General features: G+C 50.8%; 1 protein-coding gene across 3 annotated transcripts in view; it reads left to right on the top strand.

Moving 5' to 3' along the window:
* The window catches only part of MYLK (myosin light chain kinase), a 118,037-nt gene that overhangs the window by 35,695 nt on the left and 67,799 nt on the right, over positions 1–14,543 (top strand). For 2 of the 3 annotated variants that reach the window (XM_079155262.1, XM_079155261.1), the window contains exons 11-13: positions 1,760–1,831; positions 2,277–3,430; positions 10,122–10,238. In XM_079155262.1, coding sequence (XP_079011388.1) covers positions 1,760–1,831; positions 2,277–3,430; positions 10,122–10,238 — 1,343 coding nt within the window. Of the gene's footprint in view, positions 1–1,759; positions 1,832–2,276; positions 3,431–10,121; positions 10,239–10,418; positions 10,672–14,543 lie in introns of those variants that run through there. The other variant, XM_079155263.1, reaches the window with a different exon arrangement.

The following is a 14,543-nucleotide window of genomic DNA, read 5'->3' as shown; positions in this document are numbered from 1 at the left end:
AGGTCTCAGGAAATCACCTGCATTGTCGCGACCAGGGGCACCATGCAGCAGGACAAAGAGGAACACCGACATGCAAGAGGTGGGTTGGAAAGCTGCAAAGCTCCACCTCTTCTTGCTTCACATGGGTTCCAGTGTCAAGGGGTGAGATGTGACCCTGAGCCCCCATGGATTACCATTGTGTGTCCTCTGGGAGGCAGGCCAGACAACCATGGCAGCAGGACACACACAGGCACATGCTCAGATACCTGTTCCTGTGCATAGGACTTAGGCATGTGTCTGTATTCCCAAACTCAGACCTGGTGCCTCCTGGTCACCCACATATGTGTGTGATGTATACCTGTTCACAGAGACTCACACACATCCCAGAACAGATCTGTGCTGATGGATGAGTGTGTAGTCAGAGGTCTTAGATTCAGTTAGACCCAGTCCCACTCCCCACTAGTTAGCTTGTGAGTTCAAGCAGATTCCTCAATCTTTATAGGATTTCCTATAAAAACAGTGCCGACCCAATCTTTTTTAAGTTTAAATGAGATGGATCCTGAAAGGAAGCCGTCACAGAGCTTGGCAAGTCTGTACTAGGGTCTGGGCCACACTTGCCCCCTGTAGTGCTAATAAGATGAATGCATTCAGGGAACTGAGTAGGACTGCCTGTATAAACCCCCGAGACTCCTTTCCTGTCCTTTAAAATGGGCATAGCCATGCTCTTTGCCTCTCTGGCATGTTGTAGAGAACAAGAAAGACAAAGGATGTGGAAGACACAAGAGCCAGACTTGAAACACTGTCCTTGGGTCCTTGCAGTCACTTTGGCTTCCGGACACCCCACCCCAACTGATCAGGGCTCAGAAACGCCAGCAGAGGGCAGCCTTGTGGGGCCAGAGGGACCATCTGTGGTAAATCCACCCACCAGGGTGCCACAGTTCCGTCCCTTCCCTGAGCAGAGGGACCTCAGCTGGCCGTGTACTGTGGGGGCCTGGACAGTTTGGTGGACATGAAGAGTCCTGGAGCCCTCCTCACCTGAAGGAGGAAGAAAAAGGCCACCCATGGAGGGAGATACTTGTTTTGTTTTGTTTTTCTATTAAACAAACATCACATCTATTTTATTAAGAGACAAGATCTTTTGTCATTTATTAACAATTAACAGATAGCAGGAAATGATAATTATCTTTAACTCAATAATAGTTGGCTGATTGGGCAAATCAGGAAACACACAGAAAATTCTGATCTCGGGCTATTGGCGGATGAGTGGAGGTTGGTGGGCTGAAGGGGTTCATTCCAGGAGCGGGGGAGGGGAAGTAGCAGTTGAGAAAGCAGGTACTGCTGTTTCAGGGGAGCATGGAGTCAGACTGCAGTCCCAGGGCAGGCTGAGCAGGACCTGTCTGTCAAGACCAAGTAGCTCCACTGCAGTCCCCAGCAGGGCCTTTATTCCCCTCCTGTTGATCGTATGATTGATGGTATCATATGCTTCCAGAAAAGTATTATCACTTCTAGTTGCCTTCTTAGCTGGTCTTCAGAAACTTTCATTTTCTTCTTTTTAAATAAGAGCTGGGGAAAATAAAGGTTGACCTCAGGGTGAGGGAGCTCTGACCTAAATCTGCATCTGGAATGGATAGCACAGCTAAGCCTGTGAACTCTGTCTTCCCTGGTGGCCAGCCAGCCCTCGACCAAGTTCCTGCTTGCCTTATGCCCCTCATGGCTCTGGACTGAGCAGGCCCTTTGCCCAGGGAGTCTCTTGATCCTTACTGGTCCCTTGAATCTTCAGGAACCGGGTTGGTGAATGCAGTTGCCAGGTGTCACTGATGCTACAGAACAGCCCTGCCAGAGCATCCCCATGGTGAGTGCACAGCAGTCTCAGGCCAGGCCCCGGGCCACCACCCGCACTTTCCTCCTGGCCCCAGCAGTCGCAGCCCAGCAGCCCCACACTGTTTGTATCCTCAGGCCGAGGCTGCCAGAACCAAAAGGGAGAGATTGGAAGGGAATGAGAGAGGGAGGGCAGAGGAAAGGGGGGGGCGATTTTTTTTTTTTTTTTTTTTTTTTTTTTTTTTTTTGCACACACCCTTATAAGGCTACTGAAGTCATTACCGATGTAATAAACCAACTAAGCAAGCGAGTGCCTCTCACCAATGTTCCCTTCTATAAACACAGCCTGGCCGGCCCCCACCTCCCCTTCCCCCTCCTCTCTACCCTCCGCCCTCGGGGATTTGCTCTCCCCTGACGTCTCTGGCTCTCCCAGCCCCTTTTCCTCTTGCTACTTTCCTTTTTCTCTTCACTGGTTCCAGGGGGCGGGAGCCTGCCAGCTGTGAGGGCCTCTGTGGTAGAGGAGCTGGTGCTGATGGTGGTGGCGACCGTGATGGGACCCTGAGGCCTGACTGGCCTGCAAGAGGGCAGGATTGGCCAGAGGAGGAAGATTGTGAGGACGTGCGGGAGCTGCTGAAGAGGCGTGTGGAGACCAGGCTCCACACAGAGGAGGCCATCCGCCAGCAGGAGGTAGAGCAGCTGGATTTCCGTGATCTCCTGGGGAAGAAGGTAAGCACCAAAACCCTGTCAGAAGAAGACCTGAAGGAGATCCCAGCTGAGCAGATGGATTTCCGCGCCAACTTGCAGCGGCAGGTAAAGCCAAAGACTCTGTCCGAGGAAGAGAGGAAGGTGCACAGCCCCCAGCAGGTTGACTTCCGCTCTGTCCTGGCCAAGAAGGGGACTCCTAAGACCCCTATACCTGAGAAGACACCACCTCCAAAACCTGCCACACCTGATTTTCGCTCAGTACTGGGCAGCAAGAAGAAATTACCAGCAGAGAATGGCAGCAGCAGTGCCGAGTCCTTGAGTGCCAAGGCAGTGGAAAGTCCCCAGCCTGTGAGCAATGCACAGCCTGCAGGGTCCCTGAAGCCTGTGGGCAATGCCAAGCCCGCCGAGACCCTGAAGCCTGTGGGCAATGCCAAGCCCGCCGAGACCCTGAAGTCTGTGGGCAATGCCAAGCCCGCTGAGACCCTGAAGCCTGTGGGCAATGCCAAGCCTGCCGAGACCCTGAAGCCTGTGGGCAATGCCAAGCCCACTGAGATCCTGAAGCCTGTGGGCAATGCCAAGCCCGCCGAGACGCTGAAGCCTGTGGGCAATGCCAAGCCTGCCGAGACCCTGAAGCCTGTGGGCAATGCCAAGCCTGCTGAGACCCTGAAACCAGCTGGGAAAGGAGAACTGAAGAAGGAGGTTAAGAATGATGTGAACTGCAAGAGAGGGGCCACAGATAATGAGAAAAGACCAGAGAGCCAAGGGACAGCCCCAACTTTCAAGGAGAAGCTACAAGATGTCCATGTGGTAGAGGGTGAAAAGCTGCTACTCCAGTGCCAGGTGTCCTCTGACCCCCCGGCCACCATCACCTGGACACTGAATGGAAAGACACTCAAGACCACCAAGTTCATCATCCTCTCCCAAGAAGGTAAATGAGGTTGGGGTCAGGGAAGACAGGGATCCTGTACCAGGGCCATTGTCAGCTCTTGGAGCCTCTGTCTGGTTGATGACCACTCATAGCCCATAGCCTGAGCTGGAATGCCCAGTCTCTATTCCCCCTCATTTACAGGATAGGTTTTCTGCCCAGGGGACTTGGTACATGCCCCTTGCTGGGGGTGATGACTGGGTCTCTGATCCTTGTGGCAGAAGCCCATGTCTTGGTGTCTTCTGGCAGAGTTCTCTTATGGCACCCCCACCCATGGTCCCTAGAATCGAAGTGGCCTGAGCAATGCCAGACAACCACAGCATGGAGAAAGCTCTGTTTGTAGGCTGGGACAAGGGGTGTGAAGGGGCTCTGGGCTGTGGAAGCAGTTTGGGTTGGGGAAGAGCATGCAGGGCAGCATAGCATGGGACTGTGAGTTGGGGTTGACAATATCTTAAGTCTTGAGAGTGTTGTGGGTTTGAAGGAACCTGTGTGGGAATCCAAAATCCCAACACAGCCCCAATAGCACATACACGGACAGAGCTGCTTGCTTCCTAATTTGGATGAGACTTTTGTTGCTGGTATTTCACATTCTTGAGTGGTTGAGGGGGTGGCAAATCCTGCCATCTGTGGCCTTTTGGGGTCTGGAGTTCTCAGGTGGGCCACTTTATGCCTAGAAAAGAGAAGGGGTGAGAGGAGGATTTTCCCTGTCCCCTCAACTTGATCGGAAGTGTTTTTATAAATCCCAAGCCTGGACAGGAGCTCAGAGGCCAGCAGACAGCCCACACCCCACTCTGGTGGCCAGCAGAGGGATAGGGTCCTGCCTGAGCTGGAGGATGCCACTGGGGGCTCCGGCTAAGGCAGAGCATGAAGAAGTTCCCCAGGAGGTGGCATGTACCTCTGAAGGGCAGAGGGCAGCTGCTGCAGAGGCCAAATGAACAGTCCCAGCAAATGCTAGTTTGTAGAGACACTAGAATGAGAATGCTCTTCCCTCTGCTCTGTTGGGGACATCCTCTGGTCACACCCCTCTCCACCTATCCCTTGCCCCTCATCCCACTGTCTGCCTCCCAGTTACAACTTGGGAGGAAGGCATTTGAAGTAGCAGTGTCCCTGTTGCTCACTTTGCATCTTGGACAGCAAATTTAGAACAGCCAAGTGTGTTGAATCTAAATGCTGAGGGGGAATTTGAAAACTTCTCTCAGCAGAGAGAAAACTGTTGTATTTACAAACACACTCACATAGTAACTTTTTCACATGGATGTCCCCAGATTGTCAGAGTCCTCCAGAAGGCATCTTCTCCACCCTGCAGCCTCTGCTTGCTCAGCCTCTGTGATATCTACATGCAGGTGGTCTTGGGGGATCACGAGGGTGGGGCAAACACATGTCCAGGGGAGTGGATGCCACAGCCTTCCCTGTGCCGACTGGGGGCCTTCCCATTGGAAAATTCTTGGTCAAACTGATAGGAGACTTTTACCAGGAGTGTCTCATGGTTACTTCACAGTGATCTTTCTGGGCAGGATGGAAGGTGAGCAATCAGCATCCTTGGAACATGTGCAGTGACATGTGAGGTTCATGACTGCCCCAGCCTTGGTGGGAGGGTGGGGGGACAATGCCCAAAGCCACGTAGCCCTGGGACCTGTGTGGGGTTTAAACCAGAGCCACCATTGGGCCTAGTGGCCACTTAAAAACAATGCTGTTAACTAAGAAGTGTGAGGTAGACCCCAGCCTTGACCTCAGAAGCACTTCTGAGCCATTAGCCACTGGCTTCCATGCTCTTGACTGCCTGGAGTAAGTTTTGTCTGCTGGTCACTGGTTGTTAAAGAGCTCAGAGACACTAGCTACTCCAACATTGCCTGCTGGAGAACCTGCCCCAAAGGCAATAGTTGGGTCCAGAGCAGCAGCAGCAGAAGTGATTAAAAGACAAGTAGAGACTAGGAGGAGTAGGAGGGGATTGCAGAGATAATCCCAAGCCAAACTTTAAACAATATTCTCAATATTTTAAAATGAGAATAGCTTGCATCAGTTAGACACCAGATACTGTCCTAGGCATCTTAACATTTCCCATTCACTTAGTCCTCACAACTACTATGATTTCCCTCTAACAGAAATTAGTACCTTGCCCAGTGCTGCCTAGCTCCTAAATAAGAGCTGGGACTTGAACTCGGATAGTTGCATTCTCATGCCTAGACAAAAAAAGAAAAAAAAAAGAGGGCAGGGGGTGTGATTCAGCATGTGTGAGGCCCTGAGTTCCAACCCTGGGATGGGGGTGGGTGGTGAGAGGGGGATGATGTCTCCTGTGATTGCCAAGTTTTGGTATTTTCCCTGCAGTGGAGGAAGTAGACCTTGAAATGGGCCTGTCTTGCCACAGTAGAGGGGAGAGTGCCTTGTCTCAAAATAACCCTGCCTTCTGTCCCTTCACTTACCAGTTCTATGAGCCCCTGTTTTGTGGGGGAAGGTGTGCCTCAAGGCCTTGGCAGCTGCCACAGTGACATGTCCTGCTGTGGGAGAGGACCTGTTCTCAGTGGATCTGTAGAGGGAACACAGGCTCACAAGGTTAGAACTGTTGGGGCCAATTGCCCAAAGGGTGTCTGGAGGAACAGGAGCTGAGTGCAGGGACCACAGGGAAAGGGCCTTGGGAAAGCCCTGGACCTCCTCTGAGCCCAAAAGTCGCCGGACAGGCAGCAGGGAAGTAGCAGGGGCACTGTGGCAACAAAGGCAGGCTGCTCCTTGCCCATCTGGGCTGGAGAGGGTGCTTTGTCCCCAATTTCATACTATATCATGCCAAGGAACTCAAGTCTAAAAGCAGTAGGGAGTTTTGTGCAAGATTCTGGAGAGAGGAGCTTTGTGCACAAAGCTGGTTTTAGGGGTTTGACTGACTCCATGTGCAAATGGCAACCATGAAACCTGCTGAAGGGGTCAGGGAGAAGGGTGTTGAGGCTTGGACCAGCACAGTAGCCATGACCACCGACAGGAAAGAACTAGTGCAATAAGCAAGGGGAGAAGTTACAGAATCTGACACCTGGCTTGGCAGGCAGGTTGGGGACAGGCTAGGTAGGCAAGAGGAAGAACCGGCAAACCACTGAATAAGGGTATCTGGGCCACAAGGATGATGTCAGTAGAAATAAGGAAGTTGGTGGTTTGAGGTGGTTCACAGAGGAGGAAGAAGGGATTGGCTATGCCTATCTCCTCATCCCTCCCACCCCTCAGCACCTCCCTGCCCCATCCTCTGGCTGTGAACCCTTCTGGCCCTACTGCATTGATCCCCAATCCTGTGGTCTCTTTTATCGAGATTCACCATCTCTGGATGTTTCCTTAGACCTCTGTAATCATTTCAGCCAAGAGAGATTTGCACCCTCCTCCCTCCCCCATCAGCCTGGATATCTGGTATACGGCTGCTAAGGAACACTGTTTATAGGCTTCAGGGGCTTCTCTGATGTCTGTAGCTTGGATCAGCCTCAGAACCTACAGACCCCCCAAACAGAATTACATCCACCCTCATTGAGGCCTGAGGAAATCCTGAGGTTTGACAGCCATTTGGTTGCAGTTCACCACCAGTTAATACTAGGAGGGCAGTCACGTGTGTCCTTCCTCCCCCTGCATCCCCAGAGCTTCAGGGTGCTACCAGCTGGGCCTGCCCTCCAGAGACAGGCATCCAGCCTCCCTTCCTAGAGCTGTCTTAGTTGCAAAGTGGGAAGCAGTGGCTCTGGGAGCCCAGAGCAGGGCTGCCGTGGCCCCGAGAAGTGCTTTTATCTTCATGCTTTGCTTGCTACCTCCTGACCAGGCTTCCCCTCAGAGCATTTCTCCTAGTCTAATAATGAGGACTCATTTTTGTTGCCATTATCAAAATATGATTCATTTTTAATTGCCTTCTAGGCAGAATCGTATGCAGGCTTTTTTCAAACTTGTGAAAGTCCATCCTGCAAAAGGTACAATTCTACAGCACCTACTGTGTGTGAGGCCTTGTTCTGGTCCCTTCCATTGTATCTATAATCCACTCAGTGCTAAATTAGGAAATTTTTTCCTTCTAAAAATTATCTTACCTGTTCAACAGTAGGTTATATTTGATTGTGTGTTCATGACTTTTTTTTTTGGTGCATAGATCCTGCCAGATCACCTGCTACAGAAATGCACCTTTGTCATTCTCAGGATGGAAAAAAAATAATAATAATAATAATTGTATTGCAACTGCATTCTAGGCTCAGGAAAAGCTTTCCTGATAGACATGATCACTGCCCTCAGAGCTGTATTTCAACAATGGCCTTGAGAGAGGTGTTTGGCAATAATGAGGTCAGGGTGACTTGGGAGCAGAGGAGAGGTGCGCTAGGGTTGGAGACTTAGGGGTGACAAGGAGGGCACCATGCCTGTGGAGGTGACCTGGACGTGAGTCGTACTGTTGTTCTGGGCCTGCCAGGGGGAGGTCAGGGAGGCCCTGGTGACTGGGGCAGCTTCCTAGCAGAGCCTCCAGCACTTCAGACTGCTCCCTGCCCTCACCTCTGTCCCTGTCCTTGTCCTCCCCTTTGCCTACCCATTCAGGGAAGAAGAGAACTGAGGAATCTTCAAACCCAGAGCCTGACTCCTTGGCCAGGAGGGGCTGTCCCAGGCAGGGCTTTTGCTGAGCCACTCAGTGGATTCCTGCTCCTGACCTCTCCCTTCCTCCTTCCCCCTTCTCAAAATTCCCCACCAGGCTGAGGCTTCTCAAAAACAAAAAAAAAAAAAAAAAAAAAAAAAAAAAAATGCTGGGAAACAGTTTTCTTCTGGAGGTCAGGAATGAGCTGTCCCACAGGAAATACCAGATTCTTCATCTGGGGTAGCCAGCCTCCCAGGCTGCCTGGCCCTCCCCCAGCCCACGCACGTGGCTGGGATCAGCTCTGGGGCTTGGAAGAGTTGGGGCAGAGAGGCAGGGCCATGTCTAAATGCTCCACTGCCCTCCGGTTGGACCGTTGGCTCATGACTGTCTACAATGTGTCTCACTGTGGTTTAAGGCTGAAGGCAGCTGGAGACTGAAACTGAAAGAAAACCAAAGATTCAACACGGAGTTCTGTTCTCAGAGCCACAGTCCCACCCAGAGTGAGGGTAAATTCCCAGGTGGGTCAGTTTCTAAGGGATCAGAGGTCATCTTAGCATCCTCCTGCCCATCCAGATGAATGGGCATCTCTCCCTAGAACACAGTTATCCTCATTCCCCTAGTCCTGGGCCTCATGGTTCTCATTCTCAAACCAGATTGTGTCAAGATCCAGCCTAAATCCTTTCTGCTGCAGTTTCTGCAGATCAGCTCCTCAACACAGTGGGATGAGACCAGGACCTGTTGCCCTCTTCCATGGGAGGACAGAGTGAGGCTTTTCCAAGGGTTAGGGTCTGTGGAAGGGTATAGGAGGTTTGGAGCATAGGTCAGTCTGCCATCCTATCCCAGGAAAATGTTAGGCCTTAACTTTCTCCTCCAGCCTGAATGAAGTTCTCTGGTCGGGACTGATATCATCCTTCATCCTTCTGGGGACTTTAGCATTTTTTTGGTCAGGTGTGTGTATATATGTAAATCCAGAAGAAGGACTCGTAGTAGGTGGCTGTGCTTTTTGAGATCCAAAGGCCCTTTAGGAATGGCGCCCACTGGCCTCCCTTCCATTCTTGCCCCCACACACACACACCTAGGATGCACACAGCTCTGTCCCTTGATACCAGTGGCTCATGGGAGCTGGGGGTGAGTGGTCCTAGGCAGCAGGATTACCATGGCTCTGGCGCTGTCCTCCTCATGGTGGCTGCTGCCCTGATAATAGGGCAGCCTTGAGTAGGAGGCCATGCTGGTGGCCCATATGTGAACCTGAAGCATGAACTAGGAGACTGCTGCCCTTTCGCCTGACCAGCAGGCCTGGTCCTCCACTGGTCTCTCCCTACACCCAGAGGGAAACTGAAGGAGGGGCTTTCAGAAGTGACCAGCCCTGGGATGAGAGAGCCAGGCCCAAAGAGCTGGATCAGGGCCAAGGGTAGACCCAGGTGAGGGACTGTAGGAAAGGAGGCCATTCTCATTCCCCCTCTGAGGTACCCAGAAGATCAGCATTGAAGGGAAGCAATCCCAGGTGCCCCCACTGCCCAGCACCTCTCATTGATTGTAGTTGTCCAGACCCAGTACCAGAAAAGCCAATGCCAAGGCCCCAGGCCACCTTCACCTATTTCTCCCAACAGATCTTCCCACGGGACAGTGTCCCTGCAGGACAAGGGTTCTAGCTCCCCCATCCACTTCTTTTCAAAATTCCCTTTCCCAAGATTGATTTCCTGCTGCAGGCTTGCAGAGCCCCCATTGTAGTAGTGCTCTGTAACCTGGGCCTGAATCCTTATCCCTCTTGGGTGAGGTGCAGCGTGAGGGGCCACGTCCATCTATTCCCTCTGCTATATCCATGCTGTCCAGAGACAGAGGCTATTGCTTTTCCTCCTGCAGTTTTGTATGATGTCCCTGTAAAAGGATTCTCTGAAGTGGGGGAGGGGTGCCTGGAGAAGTGTATTTAGGACTCAGCTTCATTGTGTAGTTATCAGCAGAGAGTGCCCTGGCCTCAGCAAGGGGAGGGATCGCTTCCCCAGGGGCCTCTGCTCCTGGGCTCCCAGGGACTGCCGTATAAGGACACTCACCTGCCATGCTCCAGATGCCAGGACAGGTACTCGGAAACTGCATGGTATACTCAACAGTTCTTTCTCCCTGTTCCCCCAGGCTCACTCTGCTCTGTGTCCATCGAGAAGGCGCTGCCCGAGGACAGGGGTCTGTACAAGTGTGTAGCCAAGAATGATGCTGGCCAGGCGGAGTGCTCCTGCCAAGTCATCGTGGATGGTAGGTCATACCCACCCATTGCCACCAGACACCCAGGGTCTCATCTCTCATACCCTCCCATTCCTGAACAGAACTGCCCCCAACGGTCCCCATTCCTACCTGGGCATTCATTTGGTGGGTGCCAAGCTACCTTTTGCAAAACAAGACAGAAAGGAAAGTGGCAGTCCTACTTGACCACCCACGTGACCTTTTTGAGCACCCCCTGCCAGGAGGAGGGGCCGTTCACCCTCTCCTGCCCTCTCATACCCAGAACCTTCTGGGCAGGGAAGCCGGGCACTAGGCACCAGGCAGGAGAAAGGACACACCCACAGGAAAATGACTACAAGTATTTTACAAGCCACAGCAAATAAGTGTGAGTGCTGGCAGCACAGAGTCGGCGTGGGTCCTGGGAGTGTGAGGAGGGAGCTGCATGTGGGAAGCCATCCTGGAGGAGGTGAGTAGGGCTGAGTCTTCAGGTAGAGGGGACAGGGGCACCTCTATCAAAAGAAAAGGGAATAGCAACATAGCAGAAAGAAAGGGGACGTGGGAGAAAGAGCAACTCTATCAGGTCTGAGTGGAGTTTCCCTCTTAGGAAGGGGCAAGGCCCAGCTGAGAGGCTTGGGATTTGTCCTAAAGAAACGCAGGAAATATGCATTTGTGACTCTTCTCTTCCTGCCATGTGGAATGTAAAACTAGAGACTTGAAAGTAGAATGGACCTTGTTTTAGCTTAGACAAACACCATTACTATTGTTGTTGTTGTTGTTGTTGTTGTGACTATGCTGGGGTGGAACCAGGGCCTCACACCTGCTAGGAAAATTCCCTACACTGAGTTACACCCCTAGCTCCAACGCCCTCATTTTACAGATGAGAAAACTAAGGCCATTCAGAGAGGAAAGCAGCCTGCATGAGGCTTTCTAGTTACAGCAGGACTGGGCTAGGGCAGAACCCCTCTCAAGGATTCCCAATCCAGTGCCCTTTCTTTGTATTTTGGTACTTGCCTGGAAATTTCTGAAAAGGTAGTTTTTGGAAAACAGTTTCTTGCCCTTGAAATGCCTGGTTAATAACCATCAGTGACATGTCAAAAAATAGTGTCCAAATAAGGCATCTTGAAGAACAGCTTTGTTGTTCTTCTGGCTCCTGAGTGGAATCACTTGAGTCCTAAGATCCTAACCCGTTTCACCACCATCTCACAAGATATGGAATCTTAGTCCTCATTCTGGATTTCATAATCCGATTTCCTGATCACAAAATTGAGCTCTACTGTAAGTAAGGAATGGGAGAATGGAGGAAAGGTCTTATAAAGAAAAGCCTTCTAAAAACACACAATTGCAACGTGAATCACATTGTTAAAAACCAAAAAGGTGAGCTAAAACCATTGTAAACTTCTGGGAATGTCCTTTCCTCACTGGGGCCAGAGTCTGAGAAAGCAGATCTGATAGGGCAGAGTTCATGGTCAGCTCAGAGCAGAGCTTCTGACACATGCTTTGAGATTCTGGGCTGGGCAATGGCTGCTACTTTCTCCTGTGTGTCTTTCTTCACTTGGATTGTCACCACCCAGGTCAGAGTCCTACTCCTTTCTGTCTGGGTGCTGGTTGTAGCCTTCCTGGGAACTTTACCCCAGAAGCTGATTTCTAACAGGCCCTCTGCTCACTTGGGGCTCTGACTGATTCCTCTTATTCTATTAGGAAACCAGCCTACTAATGAGGTTGTCTGCTTTGGGAACCCCTGGCATCTTTAGCTCCTATTTACATGACTGACTGCAGGCAGGAGAGCAATCCATTCTCCTTATCTGTAAAATGTCAGCACCTTTTCCAGATTTGTTTGCAAAATGAAATTTCCTTTTTGCCTACAAAGTACACTTGGGAATACTTTTTTTTTATTTTTCGGGAGGAGGGTGGGGAGCATTCATTCTGCAACTTAAGGAGCTTTTTTCACCCAGAGCATGACTGGAAGAGTCTGTTACACTCCCCACTAATCTTGATGACCATCACCATTTATCTCCGATTCCTTCAAAGACAGGGATCAGGCCCCTAGTTGCAAACTAGGAACTGGGTCTTAGCAAAAGAGCTAGGAGTATGCTAGAAGAGAGACCAGCTGAGATAACAGACCAACTCCCAGTTAATTAGGTCTTGTTTGGTTTGGTTTTCAGAGAAAAAAACAGGCAGCCCTCTCCATCCTCTCCTTCCCATGTTGTTACACTTGGGGATACATCTGTGTCCCATGTGCTGGACACCCTGAATAAATTCCTGCCTTCATCGTGTCTCCTCCTCTCACTGTCCACTCTCCCCAAGGCATGATACTCCAGATCCAAGTGGGTCTGAGTACCCTTTGAAATTGCAGGCAAAACTTGGGGTATATATGAGCTAGAGCATCTTTTTGAAGAGAGGGGTCTGTAGCTTTTAGTCCAGTTGTTAACAGGAGTCATTAATGACACTGTGTTGAAAGGACACTTTGCTCTAAGAAGTAACCATGATTGAGTTTCCAAGCCCAGGCACTGGGGTGGGCTCCTCCAGTCCTCTCCCTCTGTAGCTGCCTGCCTGACTTCTGGACAGTACCAGTCCTGTGTCCCTGCCAAAGGGCAGTGAGGTCCCTCTTCACCATCCTGACTTTAGCCTGACTGCCCTCTATCACTCAACAGGGCTGGCCATGTCCCCTGAAAGTCACTCACTGTCATTTAGCCTGTGCCAACACCATTAAGATCATGCATCTGTAGCCAGTATGATGATATATTTCAAGATCTCATCAAAAGGAGCCCAGTAGGCCAAGTACAGTGGTGCACACCTATAATCTCAGTGACTCAGGCAGATGAGGCAGGAAGATCGTGAGTTGAAAGCCAGCCTCAGCAATTTAGCAAGACCCTAAGCAACTCAGCAAGACCCTCTCTCTAAATAAAATACCAAAAAAAAAAAAAAAAAAAAAAAAAAAGAGCTGGAGATATGACTCAGTAGTTAAGTGCCCCTGGGTTCAAACCCTGGTACCAAAAAAAAAAAAAAAAAAAAAAAAAAAAAAAAGGAGTCCAATAGGACTCTCTGGCTGTTTTGTGTTAGCCAAGCCTCTGTTTCTCCTGTACATAGTGTAAAGGAAGTGACCTGATAATACAGCATATCTGACTGCTTTAGTCCTGCTGTTTGGGTCTTTCTCCTGTGCTATGGGGTATTTGGGTACTTCTTGATTATGATCTTACCACCCTTCCTTCCAAATACAGCAGAAGGCAAGTGTCAAATTGTCCCCACACAAGAGAACTAAAACTTAGAGTGGGTAAGGGCTTCCCAGAAAACTTGCCCAGGAGGAGGAAAAACTGGCTTTCAGTGCCCACCATAGCCAGAGACTCATACTTTGGATTTTCAGGTTATTCAAAAGTGGACAGGCTTTCTTCAATGAGCAAACAGACTCATCCAGGGTGGACAGCCTTCCCAGTGCACACAGACAGTGCATACTAGATCCAAGAGGAGCTCCACTCCACTCAGTAAGCTACAGCCCAAACCACCTTGGCAGGACCCAGATGTGTAGTCTGCACCTTCCCATGACCTGGCCAGCCCCCTGTGCAGTGAGTTACCATGGCAGGGACCATTTTCCCAGAGACCCTGGTCTCCTTCATTACCAGCCTTCTCTGTTGGGAAATACTTCTATACATGGGACTAAGTAATTTATTTCCTGGGATCCAGATGAAAGGTGAAGTCCTTCTTAAGCCAGCATCCCAAGACAGGAGTCAGAAGGTGCCCCAGCCCCTCACAGGCTCCTGCAATCCTTCCCAGCTCAGGTCTCCCTTCTGCAGGTGCCCCAAGGCACCCATCCTTAGCTTCAGTGAGAGCAGGACTTTGTGACCGTGGAGGGGATGTTTGTGTAGGAGGGGATATTCCAGTGGGCACCTGTGCCATCACTCATTCATTCAACAAATAGTTGAGTGCCCACCATGCTAGCCACTGCTCTAGGCTTGAGCATTACCAACAGTAAACACAACAGAAAAAGTTCCTGCTCTCAGTACCTGATGTCCATTCTAGTGGGGGGAGCAATAGCGCAGACAGACAGACCTGTGTTATTTCAGGTAATGCTTCCTGCTGTGAAGAATCAGCAGCTGGGCAATGGGGGCAGGGATGCTGCTTTCAGAGATGGGGGTTATTGAGCCCCCTGAGGAAGGGACATTGGAACAGTGGAAGCAACGAGAAATGACTGGATTCATGAATCTAGTCTGATGTAGAGCTGTAGGTCTCACTAATGAGTTGGGTAGGAGAAAGAAAGGGAGGACAAAAAGGGCGCTGCCCTCCTTGCTGTGTTGAAGCCTTAGTTTCCATGGAAGGTGGAGCTCACTGGTGGTGCCAGCCTAC

This window comes from Sciurus vulgaris (genome assembly GCF_902686455.1).
Source record: "Sciurus vulgaris genome assembly, chromosome: 10".
In the NCBI taxonomy this organism is placed as follows: Eukaryota; Metazoa; Chordata; class Mammalia; order Rodentia; family Sciuridae; genus Sciurus; species Sciurus vulgaris.
This window is presented reverse-complemented; position numbering and strand designations above follow the sequence as displayed.